Below are 14550 nucleotides of genomic sequence, written 5' to 3'. Positions count from 1 at the left end.
TGAATCTTTCATTCATGTTTTTTTTTTATTTTTGAGGTTTTTCTACTCGATGTACTTGCATGCTCTCTGCAATAAAGATTATATATAGCAAATTGTTCTCTGTGCATGTGTGTGTGTTTTCACTACAAAAACAACCAACAGCACCTACTAGTGGCCCAACGTGAAAACTGCACCGTTTTCAGCGTTTTTGCCAGTGCCGTGTGAACGGACATCGTTTTCAAAACATTGTCGTTCAAATGTCACGTGATGATCTTACCGTCAGAGCGAAAGACTGACGGAGTGAAGGAGTGAGTGACGTGCAGAGCTGCCCTTTCAAATCTGCTGACATGGCAGAAGGAAGCGCATCCATTACCCTTCAACAAGCCTTTCTGTGTTTTAATTAGAAAGTGAAGCTCAGCAGTTCCTCCGTGCTCTCGTTGCCAGGTCTTGACCTCGGGTCAGTGTCAGGATGCGGCCAAAAAAATGACAAGACACCAACTTTTCTTCTCACGAGTTTGAAAAGGTCACCGACCGCAGTGTGAACTCGGCTGGGCGGCTGAACGCTTCCCCTCGCTGCTACGAGGCATCGTCTTTGTAGGACGAGTTGAGAAGTAGCTTTGGAAAACCACAGAAGCGGAATGGAGAAGTGTAAGGCAGGGAAGAAAAGCAGCGAATGGGAAAGCTTTTAGTTTATTATACAGCGCGCTCCTCCACACCCCCCCCCCGGGCTGCGGCTTTGTGTTTGCGTGTGGACCGGTGGAATGAGCAGCAGAGAGATAGTTGACCTCGCTTCCTGTTGCACACATGTTCACGGCCGCACACCCTTAAATGCAACTATCTTCTAAAGTGGGGGATGTTGTAGTTGCTGGGTGCAAATTGTTATCTCGACAATTTGTGTACATTTCTATGTCTACATCACACATTATTGTGCACCGGTGAATTTGCTCTGCATGTGGTTATCATTTTGTTTATTGTATAGGTGAGATATGGAACATGTGTTTCTCTCTCCCCGGAGGCTGGGTAGGCGCTTATAAAAGTCCCCCTGAATAATTTGTGATTTTTCTGCGAGGTATGATCAATGGTATCTCATTCTCACCTACTGCAGTTATTGGCTTCGCTCCGCATGCTCCATTACCCTCACAGACATGGAGTAGGAGGACAAAGATGTTTTTATTACTTGCCCAAGGGTGGCTGAAAGGAATTGTGCAGCAAGTTTACAATATCGTTACCCTTCCATTCCACTCTGCCTTCCTTCCAGGTGGTGAATGCCAAGAAGAAAATAAAGAAAAAGAGATACATCAACTCTGGGACGGTGAGTCTGCGATGGGAGATAAGGGCAAGGCTCCGTCTGCACTCACTCTCCTCCCCACCTCACTCGTATTTTCATTGTGAAGTTTCCGCTAAACGGGCGGCTCAGCTCCCATGTTTTTGTTCCGTTCCCGGTGTCTGAGCTGACGGGCCAGACGGTGACGTTAAGTAGACGGGGGGGGGGGGACATTCTGGCGACCTCGGAGGGGAAGAATATCCGTGTGAAGGATGCAGTCACATCTGTCCTTCCAGAGAAGAGTCGTGGCGGTTATGAATGAGCTACAGCTTTGTTACCGCTCCCGCTGCGCGACGTGAATCCGTAATTAAAATCTGTGACTGGGTATCCATCATGCAGATCATCAATCAGTCCGGAGCCTCACCGGTGTTCGGTGATTGTAACACTAATATGCTGCTCCGGCGGGTACATCACTCTGCATGGATAAGTCATGATGTGGGCGGTGAGCTCAGGGGTCAGGCTTCATGTCAGGATGAATTTCTTTTCCCTCCTTGATTATTTCAAGTGAATCTGGTGGAACCTTTGTGTTTTTTTCCTCCTCAGGTGTCCTTGTTGTCGTTCAACGTGGAGTCAGAGCACACCTTCCTGGATTACATCAAAGGAGGGTGAGTCTGAAGTTTCTTTACTGTTATGGCGAACACTGTTTCACCTCTGTCTCACACTCCCCGGGGTAATAACTCAAAATGTTGACCATAATAATAATGAGTGTTTTCCTTTATGACGAGCAGAAGTTTTAACAGACAAGTGAACTTACCAGGTCTCAGCGTAATTTTTAAAATTGACTTGCTGCAGGGAAGGATGATTCCACCAGGTTTAAGCAATTTTCTTCTCAAATTTACTGTTCATATCTTACATTAGGGCTTCCCTTTTATGCAGTGTGTGCGTTTTCACGGAAAAAGGCAGAAACACGGAAATCGATGTAGTTTTCACATTGGGCCACTAGTGGCTGCTGTTGGTTGTTTATATAATGAAACTACACACACACATGCATGCCGACAGCAACACGCTATAAAAATTAACAATGGGAGAACACGGACATTCTAGTGGACAGACGACCAGGTTGGATTGTTATTACGGTAATAAAGCTACCAAGTCCCAGTTTCACTTGAAACGTGACGTAAACAGGCTGTAATGATCTCCAGGGTGGCTATTTTTCATCAGTTTGTCTCGTGGAAAATTGATTGCACATCTGAGCTGTGGATGCTGTTAATGTCAACATACAAGCTGGAACGCAGACGGGGAAACTGAAATATTCCTCTTGGCATTTATTATGCAGGTAACCTGAAAAGGTTACCAAAGAGCGTCATTAACCGCGATGAAGCCTCACTTTTATGGATGTGGCGTTTAGTGCGCTGAAAGGTAATCGATATCCCCTGTGAGCGTTGGTTTATTGTAGAATTCTCGTCTTCTTATCTACAGTACGTGAGTACAGGAATCCTCACTGTCGGCATAAAGTCTGCTCAACAACAGCCATCCAGGGAAAAAAAAAGAGAAAAAGTCACATTTCAATCTGACAAACCCAGCAGGAGCTCTGCCTCCAACCCTTTAGCAGCTATGTAATAACTACAGTAGCCACAAGCCCTCTTTTCCCTGTTGGCACCGGCTGTTTATCTTAAAAAAGGTTTCAAGCTCCCTGTTGTCACGCACACGCAGCAGCGATTCATCAACGCCGCTGTCTGCAGTAAAATTCAAGAAAAACAGGCAACTTAAAAACTCATTGCCGTGTATTTCATCTCCTGCCGACTGGAGAATAACCATCTTTAGGGCGTCTTGCTTGTCTTGGCTTTGTTTGCTGCCAGTGGCTTTATGTTGGCAGGTTGTTGTTTTTTTCAAACAAACACCAACAACAGCAAAGTGTCTGCTTTGCATTTTAGACATGTCACATTACAACAGGGGTGTCAAACATAAGGCCCGTGGACCTAAACCGGCTCGCGAGAGGCTCCAATCCGACCAAACCGCCGAGCAAATGGTATAAAATTTCAAAGCAACATTGATTATTTAAAGAAATTTCTTAAGAGTAGCAGACACAACACTGAGACCTGAGCGGAGATTTTGGTGATTTTTACATTTTACGTGTAAACCAACATCGTTTTTTCAAAACATTGTTATTTTAAAAAAGCCTTAAATTCATGCTGTCACGGTGACTTTGTAAAAAGTGCATAATGAATGAGAAGTTTTTGGGACATTTCACTGTATTTAGCACAAGATCATCATTAAAATTGATTTTATGTTGAAATTGAAGTCATTTTTTGTTAGTATTTGTTTGTTTTTTGCAAAGATATAAACATTTACATCACGTATACTTTGCGTCACAACAAAAAAAACCTTTAAAGTTTAACTTTACAGGTTATTATGGCACTGTTTTACCGGTCCGGCCCACTCAAGATGAAATTGGGTTGTATGTGGCCGCTGCTCTAAAATGAGTTTGACACTCCTGCATTACTTAATCACAGGAAATGCTCATATAAAGGTGTTTCTCAAACAAGGCTGCTCGTATCCTCAGGGGTACTTTGGACCACAGCAGGGGCTAAATAGGTAAAATAACATAATGTTCCTGCAACACACCCTGGGATTACATTTTTAATGTTGCTATGGCAGTTTGACCTGCATACTTATCTTCTATTAATGATTTATTTGTTAGAATATGTTTCTTTCTTTCTGTATTTTTTATTTGTCAGTATTTTTCAAAGATACTTAATATCGCGTTAATAGATAAAAAGGGCTGTATGTATTCTTTGAAGTGTGGCCTGACCCTGGATTCTTCATAGAGACTGGCAGTGCAAGTCGGACGACACAAATCAAAAGCCTTGGTTCTCATAAATGGTCCTTCGCAGTGTGTGCAGAGGAAAATATTGCACTTTTTTTTTTTTTTTTTTATCCTGGGTGTGATGGGTTGGGGTATGATATGATAATTCCTCTCCAAATCATTGAATTCAGGTGTTCTGGTCACTTTCGTGGCCTCAGGTTTGTAAAATCAAGCACCTCGGTATGCTGACTATTTCTACAAACATTGGTGAAAGAAGGCCAGGCCTTCCCCTCCCACATCAGCGTCTGACCTTACAAATGGACCCCCAAAAACTCCCAGAAACACTTGTGGAAAACCTTACTAGAAGAGTTGAAGCTGTCATAGCTGTAACGGGTGGACTCACGCCAAATTAAATCTGGTTTAAGAATGGGATGTCACTTATATTCATATGTACGTAAAGGCAGGTGAGCAAATACCTATGACTATGCTATGAAGAACATTGACAAACTCTATGTTTCAGGGAGACAGTTACGTCACACAAACTCTCCACAAGCGGTGTTTTAAAGAAGTTTGAACGTCAGGCGGTCGTGAGCATTTTCTGAACTCTAAAGTCACGGTTTTAGCATACCAGTCGATAGTGGGAGTTAAAGCCTTTTACAGCAACGCACAGAACATCACTGAGTGTCGTGGGCATTGTCGACATGTGGCGGCTGTGACTAATTCATGGAAATGAGGTAGAAAATCAGCTCTATGAGATTTAATGCAGTAGTTTTAAATGCCTCCCTCCTCGCCCTGAGCTGTTCAAGCTCCCGTCCACACTTTCCTCACTGCTATCGACTGCGGTCAGTGAGTGGCCCTGAGTTTTCCATATATATATATGTGTAAAGTGTGGTCTCAGAGGAGACGGGTCGGAGCTGCGGCCGCAACGACGCCGTGAAGGAATCTGACTGATTATGATAAAATATGGAGAAGATCTGAGGGCTTAATTAAGGACGGACAACCTGCCACACGTGGAAATATTGTCTCTGTGGATCAGTGGCTGCCCTGGTTTCAGCTCCTGATGGCTGAGCGTCCCAGATCTGTCCTGGAAGCAGGCACACACAACTTCATCATTAGGAATACACCATATTTTGGCTGTGATATCAGAACCAGCTAGTTCGAGTCATTTAAAAGAAAAAAAAAAACTATAAAACTGAGCCGATATGAACAATCAGTGTGTGCAAGTGTGTGTGTGTGTGTGTGTGTGTGTGTGTGTGTGTGCCTTCGGCTTAACGCAATATGCTGAAGGTGAGTGACAGATGGAGGAGACATGAATAGAGACGGGGAAATAGCTCAATTTACATTTCATAGATGTAAATTGTTTAATGTTTTGCACTGAAATAAAGAGAGAAAGATTATTTAAATGTACTGCTAATGTCTATAATGATGCACTTTATTTATAGGCGCCTTTCACAACACCCAAGGTCGCCTAGCAGAAGTTTAAAACAACAGAACAACAAATGCAAATTAATCTACATTTACAAAAGCTGATTATGAAACGTGCTTTTTTAAAATATATAATCTAAATAAATATCAGTAAATATCATACACAAGTTACTTTACTAGGACCTTTAACACTTGGCTAAAAAATACTTAAAAATTTTTTTACTAAAATGGTTAAAAAGGGGGGGGGGGGGGGGGGTAGCTAAAAACACAAGAAATGGGGGAACAACTCTTAAAATGGCCAAATGGGGACACACACACACACACACACACACACAAACGCACACACACACACACACACACACACAATTTCACAATTTTATACATTAAAAAAAAATGCTGAAAAGAATTCTCTAATATCAGTTACAGGAACAGCTTAAAATGTAATGAAATGTTTAGCATCCTAAAATGTAATTAAAACTGCAACATAAGACACAGTTCATGCTCACGTATCAAAACTATATATGAAACTTTAAGAGCTTCATCAGCCTCATTTCAAGGGTTAAATGTCTTTTAAATGTCTCTAGTTAGATTCAGTTGTAAACCCCGGATCTAGTTCATTGTTGAGTCATTTGGAAAATATGGTTAAAAAGACAAAGGAGCTGCTGTGGAAGACTGTTGTCCTCCACCCTTTAAGACCGCGGGGCAGGAAGTGGAGCAGGTGGACTTTTCCTCCTACCTGGAAACTTTTTTGTCCTCACCTGATTGAAATCCAGCATCCAGATGGTGCTTATAGAAACTTCTCATGAAGAGAGCTTTCAAGTCAGGCTGCAGATTTTAGCAGCAGCACACACGTTTCCTCACAGAACCAATTCTCACGCTCAGTGCTGTCACCTGGTACGAGCTCCTGACTGCTCAAGAATGTCAAATGAAGTCGTTAAGATAACTGTTACCACCACGCAGCACCGCTGCTTTCAGAAACTCCCTGGGGAGGAATTAACAACATCCTCTGGCAGGAGAATGATTCTACAGCATCACTGTATCCCATGTCTTTTCAGTGCCAATGTGTGCACAGGTGTAAGGATGATTTATTATTTATTTCTATTTCTATTTACTATTTCTGCTTGGAAATATATATATATATATAGTTTATTGGTAAATATGTATATAAATACTTACAGGGGAATGAATGGTTGAGGTGGAGAAAAGGATAGCTTCTTCTTACTCATTTTTGGATATTTATTTGTTACTTATTTTTTGCTTGTTTTCCTCTGTTATGTTTGTTTATTTGTTTATATTTAATTTGTTGTTGTTCCCACATGTCCAAAATAAACTTTTCAAATCAAATATTACAAATAATTTATGCTTTTAACAACGATTTATTCATGTATTTGTCATTTTGTGTATGAGTAACAATAAGTGTGGAAGTATTTGTGTGTGGGTTTTTTTTTAGTATGTCTCCAATCTTGAATTAGTACAAAAGATGAAAATGAAGTTTGGGGCTTTTCAATGTAGTTTTTTCTGTTGTTTTTCTGTTGGTGCAGCAATTTGATATCTCATATTCACAGAAACCCAGATAAACAATTATCCGCTTGCAGTAACCTAAATAATAGTACTGGGATTTGTTGATTCTGGGGCACGTTCACATCAGATCTCACTGCTGCTGCTGCTGCTGCTGCTGCTGCTGCTTTAAATCAGTGCACAGAAGTAGTTAGTAGTTAGTTGTTTAACATTTTAAACATTGTTGTTATTGTCAAAAAACAGAAATCAAATTTTTTATTTGATTCAAGAACAAATTTTACTTCCAAGATAAAAACTCAAATTTCAGTAAAATGTAGTGTCGTATACAACAACTAGACATGGCATCAAAACTACTGCAAAAGCCTACTCATTATGGTTTTCTAGTTTCCAGTAAAAACATGAAATTTCTCGTGAATGAAGTAACATCTTACAGAGATTTTATATGTATCATGCAAAACCTGGGAAACAAAAAGTCAAGAATCTTAATTTATATATTTTTATTTCCTTTAATCCTTTATTTCATTAATGTCTTACTGTATAGCTCACATTGCATTGTTTCTAGAAGCCACACACACGTACGAGTGCTTCGAGTGCAACACACTGAAAAATCCAATGATCAGAAATGATTTCAGCAGAATAAAAAGTAGCACTCAGCTAACGGAGAGTGTTTCTTTCGATATTGACGCATTTCAAGCAGTACAGCTCTTTCTGGCTTGTGTTTCCCCGCTGAGGTTTCATCAGGAGCGGGAGCTGCGCCCCCCTTTTTTCATGGGTAAACTTCATGTTTTTATTGATGGCTTTTTTTCTGTGAAAGACTCAAAATACTTAACCCAAATAAATGAGCCTGGTAACATGAATTATGAACCATTGGGGTTTATTGTGATTCATGTATCAAGATTATTCAGATTGGGGTGTGTAGTGCCGCATTATGTAATAATTCTCACCTCATTAAGTAATTAAGTAGCATTTTCCAATAAACTTTGCAGCATTTTCTAATAACTTGTTACATATTGAAACATTTATTACAAAATCTGGTTGTTTCAAAAGAAAATGTAACAATTTGGTGCATTATGTAATACATTTTATGACATATACATAGTTCTATGTTTAATAATGAGAAAAAAAAATGAAGATTTATCCATTTTCTCCTGCTAATCCATTTCGGGGTCACAGGGGTGGCAGTCTGAGCACTGTCACCCAGATTAAGAACCTTCCTGCCCACAGGAAGGGGGCGCCCAGCGTGGGACACAAACCCTCTACCTTGAGATTGCGAGTCTCATGCTCTACCAACTGAGCTAGCCGGGGGCGAATTAAGATTCAGATGGAATATAATTATATGTCACTCTTGGCTTTTGCTCATGTCCTGCCAACTTAGTAATGGTAGAACGTATTGCTCTGAATCAGGTTGAATTTTTTAAGTCACCTGCCATTTTCTTGAAGAAATGAAACCAGATTGTAAATGAAACCAGATTGTAAGTTCCACTGAGTGCATTTAATCATTTCACCAGCATTTTGTAATAACTGTTCCAATATGCAGCAGGTTGTTACAAAATGCAGCGAAGTTTATTAGAAAATGCGTTCAAGAATTTTATTACAAAATGGAGCATTATTACATAATGAGTTGAAAATTATTGCACTATTATTATGTAATGCGGCTCTACAGGGTGTTTTATTATGTTCTGTTTCATTAGGAGGAGGCTGAAGAAATTTGTAAAATAATATAATTTTTCACATGCAATTGGAAATAAAATGTTAATTTTACTTATGTGTTATCATCTCAAGTCAAATCTGTGGAGCGGGGACCTCAAACATGAGACCTGTGGGACAAAACCGTCCCACAAGAGGCTCCAAGCCGGGCAAACCACCAAGTAAATTGTAAAAACAGCAAAGCAAACAGTACATTTTTTACACAAATTTCCTAAGAGTAGTGGGCACAACTCAACACTGAGACCTGAGCTGAGACATCAATTATGCTGCCTTGAAAATTAACAAACTAGCTTCAAAACTGCACTGTCAGGGTGTAAAAACATGTTTAATTCAACAGTTTGCTCAACATCTTACTGTACTGTGCAGGTTTTAGTTTAGATTGGCTTTCTGTTGAGATTGTAGTCATTTTACGTCGTAATTGTTTGGTCTTGTGAAAATATCGACATTTTCATCACGTGCACTCAAAACAAAGAAACACTTTAAAGTTTCAATTTAAAAGGTGTTATGGCATTATTTTTCCATCCCGGCCTAATCAAGATGAAGGCCTTGTCCATACCAGCCAAAATTATCTTTTTTCTTCCCCGTCATTCTGAAAAAGTTTCTCGCCCACACGGGAAACATCTGCATCCACGCAACACCATGAAAACTACTCAAAATGATGTAGTACATATGCCAGGCCTATAGGTGGTGCTTTAACGCTGCCACAGAAATACATAGAAAATAGAAGAAGACACAGTGCATGCAAAAACTGAGAAATTGACCAATCTAACATCGGGCCTTATGAAACCAAATAGAATAAATACACCAGTAAAGTTACGACTTCCCAACAGATAATAACCATCAATGCAGCACATTACGTTTCGATAAAGCTGCTGTTAAAGGGTTAATCTGAGTTATTATCCATAATCACCTCTTATCTCATGAAGCTCCTATTACAGCTGTCAGCTCCAAACTTAAAAAAAAAAAAGAAGCCTTTTTTTCCCCTCATTTTATCCGTCATGCTAAGTGAAAAGTGATAATCTTCACTTGAAAGGGTGTTCACACCGAAACGAGACAGAGAAGATCCCATTAATGAACGTGACCCGGCGAGGAGAGTGAAGCATTGTGGGAAGTGCCGCTTCATCTTCGTGTTGCAGACATTTCAAGATGTTAAACGCCCGTCACGTCTTTTGTGGGGTTCCTGAGAAAGACTTACTTTAAAGTCTTAAATTCTATGAAATCTTTAGAAGAAAATCTCCCCTGGAACAGTGGACAGCTTCTTTTTTTTCCCCCATCTGGAGGTATTTTACATCTTCATGACAGACTTGCTGCAGCCACTCTGTTGTCATTGTCCCCCTCAGGTTTTCTTTGAGAAACAATGGAAGTCGATGTGTATTAAAATCTCCCCAAACATGAATGTTATTCCAAAAGAGTGAGCTGTCAAGATAATTTGAGGACGGCACATCGAAGCAAATCGTCGACATGTTGGAAGATTAAATGCGTCATTAGCTTCCTCTCTCTCAGCGTGTTAATGAATAATTCTGCACCTGATGCACCTTTACTTTGTAAATATGAAAGACCGAAAGGCAGCAGACACTTTCATTTCTTTAGTTTCTGAACTTCTGGCTGATACATCTTGTTATTATATTACCCCCTCTCTGGTTTAACGGCCTCTCATGGCTCCCAGTCCATATTCTCATGGGACTCGCTACTTTTATTTTGACAGTCACTGTAATGACAATCCAACTTGATCACCTGTCCACCAGAATGTCCCATCCTTAATGTTTATAGTGTATTGTTCTCCGCTGGGGGTGTGTGTGTGTGTGTGTGTGTGTGTGTGTGTGTGTGTGTGTGTGTGTGTGTGTGTGTGTGTGTGTGTGTGTGTGTGTGTGTGTGTGTGTGTGTGTGTGTGTGTGTGTGTGTTTTCATTGCAAAAACAACCAACAGCACCCACTAGTGGCCCAATATGAAAACCACATAATTTTTTGTGTTCCTGCCGGGTAAACAGACATCGTTTTCAAAACGTTGCTATGTAATTGAGAAATCGGAGCACTTTCAAAAAATGTTCCTCTGTTTCCAGGACGACGGCGCCGGAACATTTTCGTGGCTTTTTGCTGTTGTGTTGTAACCTTTTATTGTTGTTTTGTGGTTTTTTTGTTGTTGTGTCGCAGCGTTTTGCTGTTGTGTTGTGCTGTTGGCCCTTCTGGGCCACTGCAGGCAAAGACTGAGGGAAGTGACGTTTACATCATTAATCATGAATCATGAATCATTACAGGAGAACCGATCACAACCACGGACCAGTAAACCTTATAAGAACTGACATGAGACATGGAATAGAAACCGACATGAGAAAGTAGAAATAACAAAACTAGACTGAGGATCAAAACAACAAAGAACTGGAAAAGAGAAAACTAACTTGATAAGATATAAAACTGCAGAACATGAGGCCAAAGCACGAAATCAAAAACTAAGGAAACACTGGAAAACCATAAAGAGACAAATTAATACTAAACAAAACCATTGCACTGTTTTTTTTTTTTTAAAGTAAGGATCTCTGACATTTAAACTTTGCAATTCTCTTCATTGTTAAATCAACATGTTAAGATGTAACAAGCTCATTTAGGTCCTCAGAGGAAAGCTGGCGGGAGCTTTTGAAGCTGTCAGGGGGCTTCAGTGTGAAATTAATTACTCCACTGAAAAGCAATCATCACATTGAAATTATACAGATTTGACCTGTAATTACATATATAAACAAAAACGACTTTGTTGACTAAGAGCATTAGAGCCAAGCTGCAGTTTGTGCCAGTGAACAGAATTCTGGATTATGGCGGTCCGGGCAGACAAATCAAAGATGGAGTTGTTTGGCCACAGTAACAGGAGGAACCGGTTGTTGCAGACCACGAACAGCTTGTGAGAAGAGAAACTCACACTGACTCTGGACCGCGGTGGATGAAACGGTCAATATTTCAAGCGTGAATCCAGCGTCACGTGAAGCCGTGTTGTCAAGATAATAGTGTGGGCATCGGCCTGAAACATGGAAGGGAAGCGACCCGTTCGGAAGGGTTGTGCTCTTCAGCACACGCACAAACGCTCTGGGCTGAACTGGGTTAATGGGGGTATGGAGGAGGCAGCTAGATAGTATTGTATTGTACCAAACCTAAAATGTAAGTACAGTACTCTATAATACTGTTTTTATTACTCCAAGATTAATGACAGCATGTGTGTCAGTATAGTCTCCCAGCAGGATTGTACGCTAGTTCAACATGTGTTTAATTATTAATTTTTGGTTGCACCACCGGGACCCACTCTATAGATTATTATTAAAAAGCCAATCATCACTAAACCCGGGGTTTGAATGGAGCCGGACCTAAAGCTTGATACTCAGATCGGGGCTGTTGGAAAGTCCAGTTTTTTTCCCGCCTGAGGCAGCTCGCCAAAATAAAGCCCCTGCTTATGAGGAAACTCCTTGAAACGGCAGTCCGGGTTTTTTATTACCAGTCGGCTGGATCACTGCAATGCTTTATGTGCGTCTTCCATTGGTCGCCTTCAGATGCTGCAGAATAGCGCCGCTCGTCTTCTAACTGGAACATATAAATGCCGGCGTCATTGCACATTTTAGGATCCATTTTAAAATTGTTTTATTTGCTTTTCAATCTGTCAACAGCCTTGCCCCACCCTACCTCTCTGCTCTTATTCAGGCTCAGACCCCCAGTCGCTCCCTCAGGCTCCTTCCCGTCTTAAAACTTTTTCTCTTTGACCTTTAACACCATGTGAGCTGTTGACTTTTTAGTCTAAATGCTTATACTCACCTTTTTTTAATGCCTTTTATTTCGCCAATATTTCTCTTTTTAATTTGTTTGGTTAAACGTGTGACCAGTGCATTTTTCCATTTTATTTATTCTCTTTCTTTACAGCACTTAGCTCCAATGTGGTTGTTTTAAAGTGCTTTATAAATAGAGTTGGTATGGTACGGTAATTAAAATGATAAAAAGGTATTTAAAACGTTTCTAGCTGTAGGCACTCGTTCAAACACAATCGAATACAACTACAGAATCTTGAAAATAGCCTAAAGTAACTCTTGGATGTTTTACCGATCCACCATGTAAGATCAATGCTGTCATAAATAGCCAAATCTATCAAATAAAGAAAAAATTAATCATATTAAATTGAACAGATTGTCAGTGCAGAGCAGCTCGTGAGTCAGAATGACGGAGAAAATAAACATGATTACCAGCGCTGGCGCAGGGGGGATGAAACAGAGAGTGTGCTGCTTATCGCTGATAGAATAGATTAACTGTATCCGTGAAAAGTGACACACCAGACTCGCAGTGTTTGTGAGCAGACTTGAGGAGAATTGGCCGCCGATTCGGCCAATTAAAGCAGGAAACCTTGAGGCAAGCAGCAAAGTCTTGTCACTTTAAAGTTTCTCCACTTACCATTCATCAAGTTGGCTTGAGGTTTATCAGCTCTCACTTTGTCAGCAGGTTTACGTGACGTTGTGGGTTTTTCCACATGCTTCTCGTTACACTGCCCCCTACAGGTTTGGCATGCTCATCGTAGCTCTGAACCAGGTGTATATGTGGGTCTGTGTCAATGAAGATTTTTTTTGTAAACGTAGGGGGAGAAATATATACGTTTTTTTTGTAAAAACGTGAGTGAGTGAGTGAGTGAGTGAGTGAGCGAGACAGACAGACAGGAACTCCTGTCTAATCCATGTGAGCATCACCACATTTTTAAATGCCGTAATATTTCTCACCGTGATGAATATTATTGTCTGTCCTCGTCTCACTTGACATGCAGTCGGACAGTTTCATCCCACTGACAGATGTTCCTGCTCAAAAAGCTTTCCTTTGTTCTTTTTTGAAGCAGATCCAGATTTAATTCTGCGTACGTGTTCATTTTCCACTAACCCAGGTGTTTTTTTGCTGAAACAAAAGATGCTTTTTATGAGCTGCGGCGCATCATGCAGCCAGAGCTCGTCCTGTGAATTGCAGGTTTTTGATCGGGCAGCTGTACTCTTTGGGTGAAGGAGAAGACTTTTCTTTTAGTCAAGCAGATGTGTGAAATAGCATCTTAAAAACAGAAACTCCGAACGCTCATACGATGTCGTCGTGCAGATAGATGACGAGAAATAAGAGCAGGAGTCTGGAGAGCAGGATTTATAAAAGTGATGTAAAACCCGAATTTGATATTTTAGATCTCTGCTATTGATTTTTTTTTCTGCTTTCATGTGGGGTTTGCTTTACTGCCTCTTTAACAGGTGATAACCACTGCGATGCATTTCAGATGATTTCGGAGGGAGAAAAGCAATTTCTTTTCCAGACCCACCACTGCATCCTGACTGGTTGCTCAGTGAATTGGCTTTTTTTTTTTTTTTTTCTCTCTTATTAATTTCCATTAACCTTCAGTGGGACCAGAGATATAGTCAAATAGAGGTAATTAAAGTCCAAAAAACCACACACTGGTCTCATTCAGTAAGGGTAATGAAATATTTATATTCTTTTCATCAAATGTTAAAATGTTTTTAAATTAAATCTGCTGTGAGATCAGTCGTGTAATAGATTGTGTAGGCCCTCCATTGTGTCAGGATCTTATTAAGCTTTAATATTTTCATCCCCAAAAATCCTGTTGTCCTGAAATGGGAAAACGTGACGTACTCATATATTTCTAGTTTGACTCTCCGGTTGGTTGGCTTTGTGGTCCGACTGCAACATGACAGAGGAACTCACCCTTTTTCTTTCTTTATCTTATTCGACTGCCTTTTGATTATTACTGAATATTAAATATGAGCATCTGCTTCTCAGCTTTGACAGTCACTCTTCTGAACATTTATCTTGAAGGTTGTAATATTTAATCATCAACACCTTTTTTT

General features: G+C 40.3%; 1 protein-coding gene across 1 annotated transcript in view; it reads left to right on the top strand.

Annotated features, from left to right (window-relative positions):
* Positions 1–14550, top strand: part of cpne5a (copine Va) — a gene marked incomplete at its 3' end in the record, with an annotated part of 85634 nt that overhangs the window by 49420 nt on the left and 21664 nt on the right. Inside the window, exons 13-14 of the mRNA XM_080470202.1 lie at positions 1238–1291; positions 1847–1908. Coding sequence (XP_080326328.1) covers positions 1238–1291; positions 1847–1908 — 116 coding nt within the window. The remainder of the gene's footprint in view (positions 1–1237; positions 1292–1846; positions 1909–14550) is intronic.

The sequence above is a fragment of the Lipophrys pholis genome (assembly GCF_963383615.2).
Source record: "Lipophrys pholis genome assembly, chromosome: 8".
Lineage (NCBI taxonomy): Eukaryota > Metazoa > Chordata > Actinopteri > Blenniiformes > Blenniidae > Lipophrys > Lipophrys pholis.
This window is presented reverse-complemented; position numbering and strand designations above follow the sequence as displayed.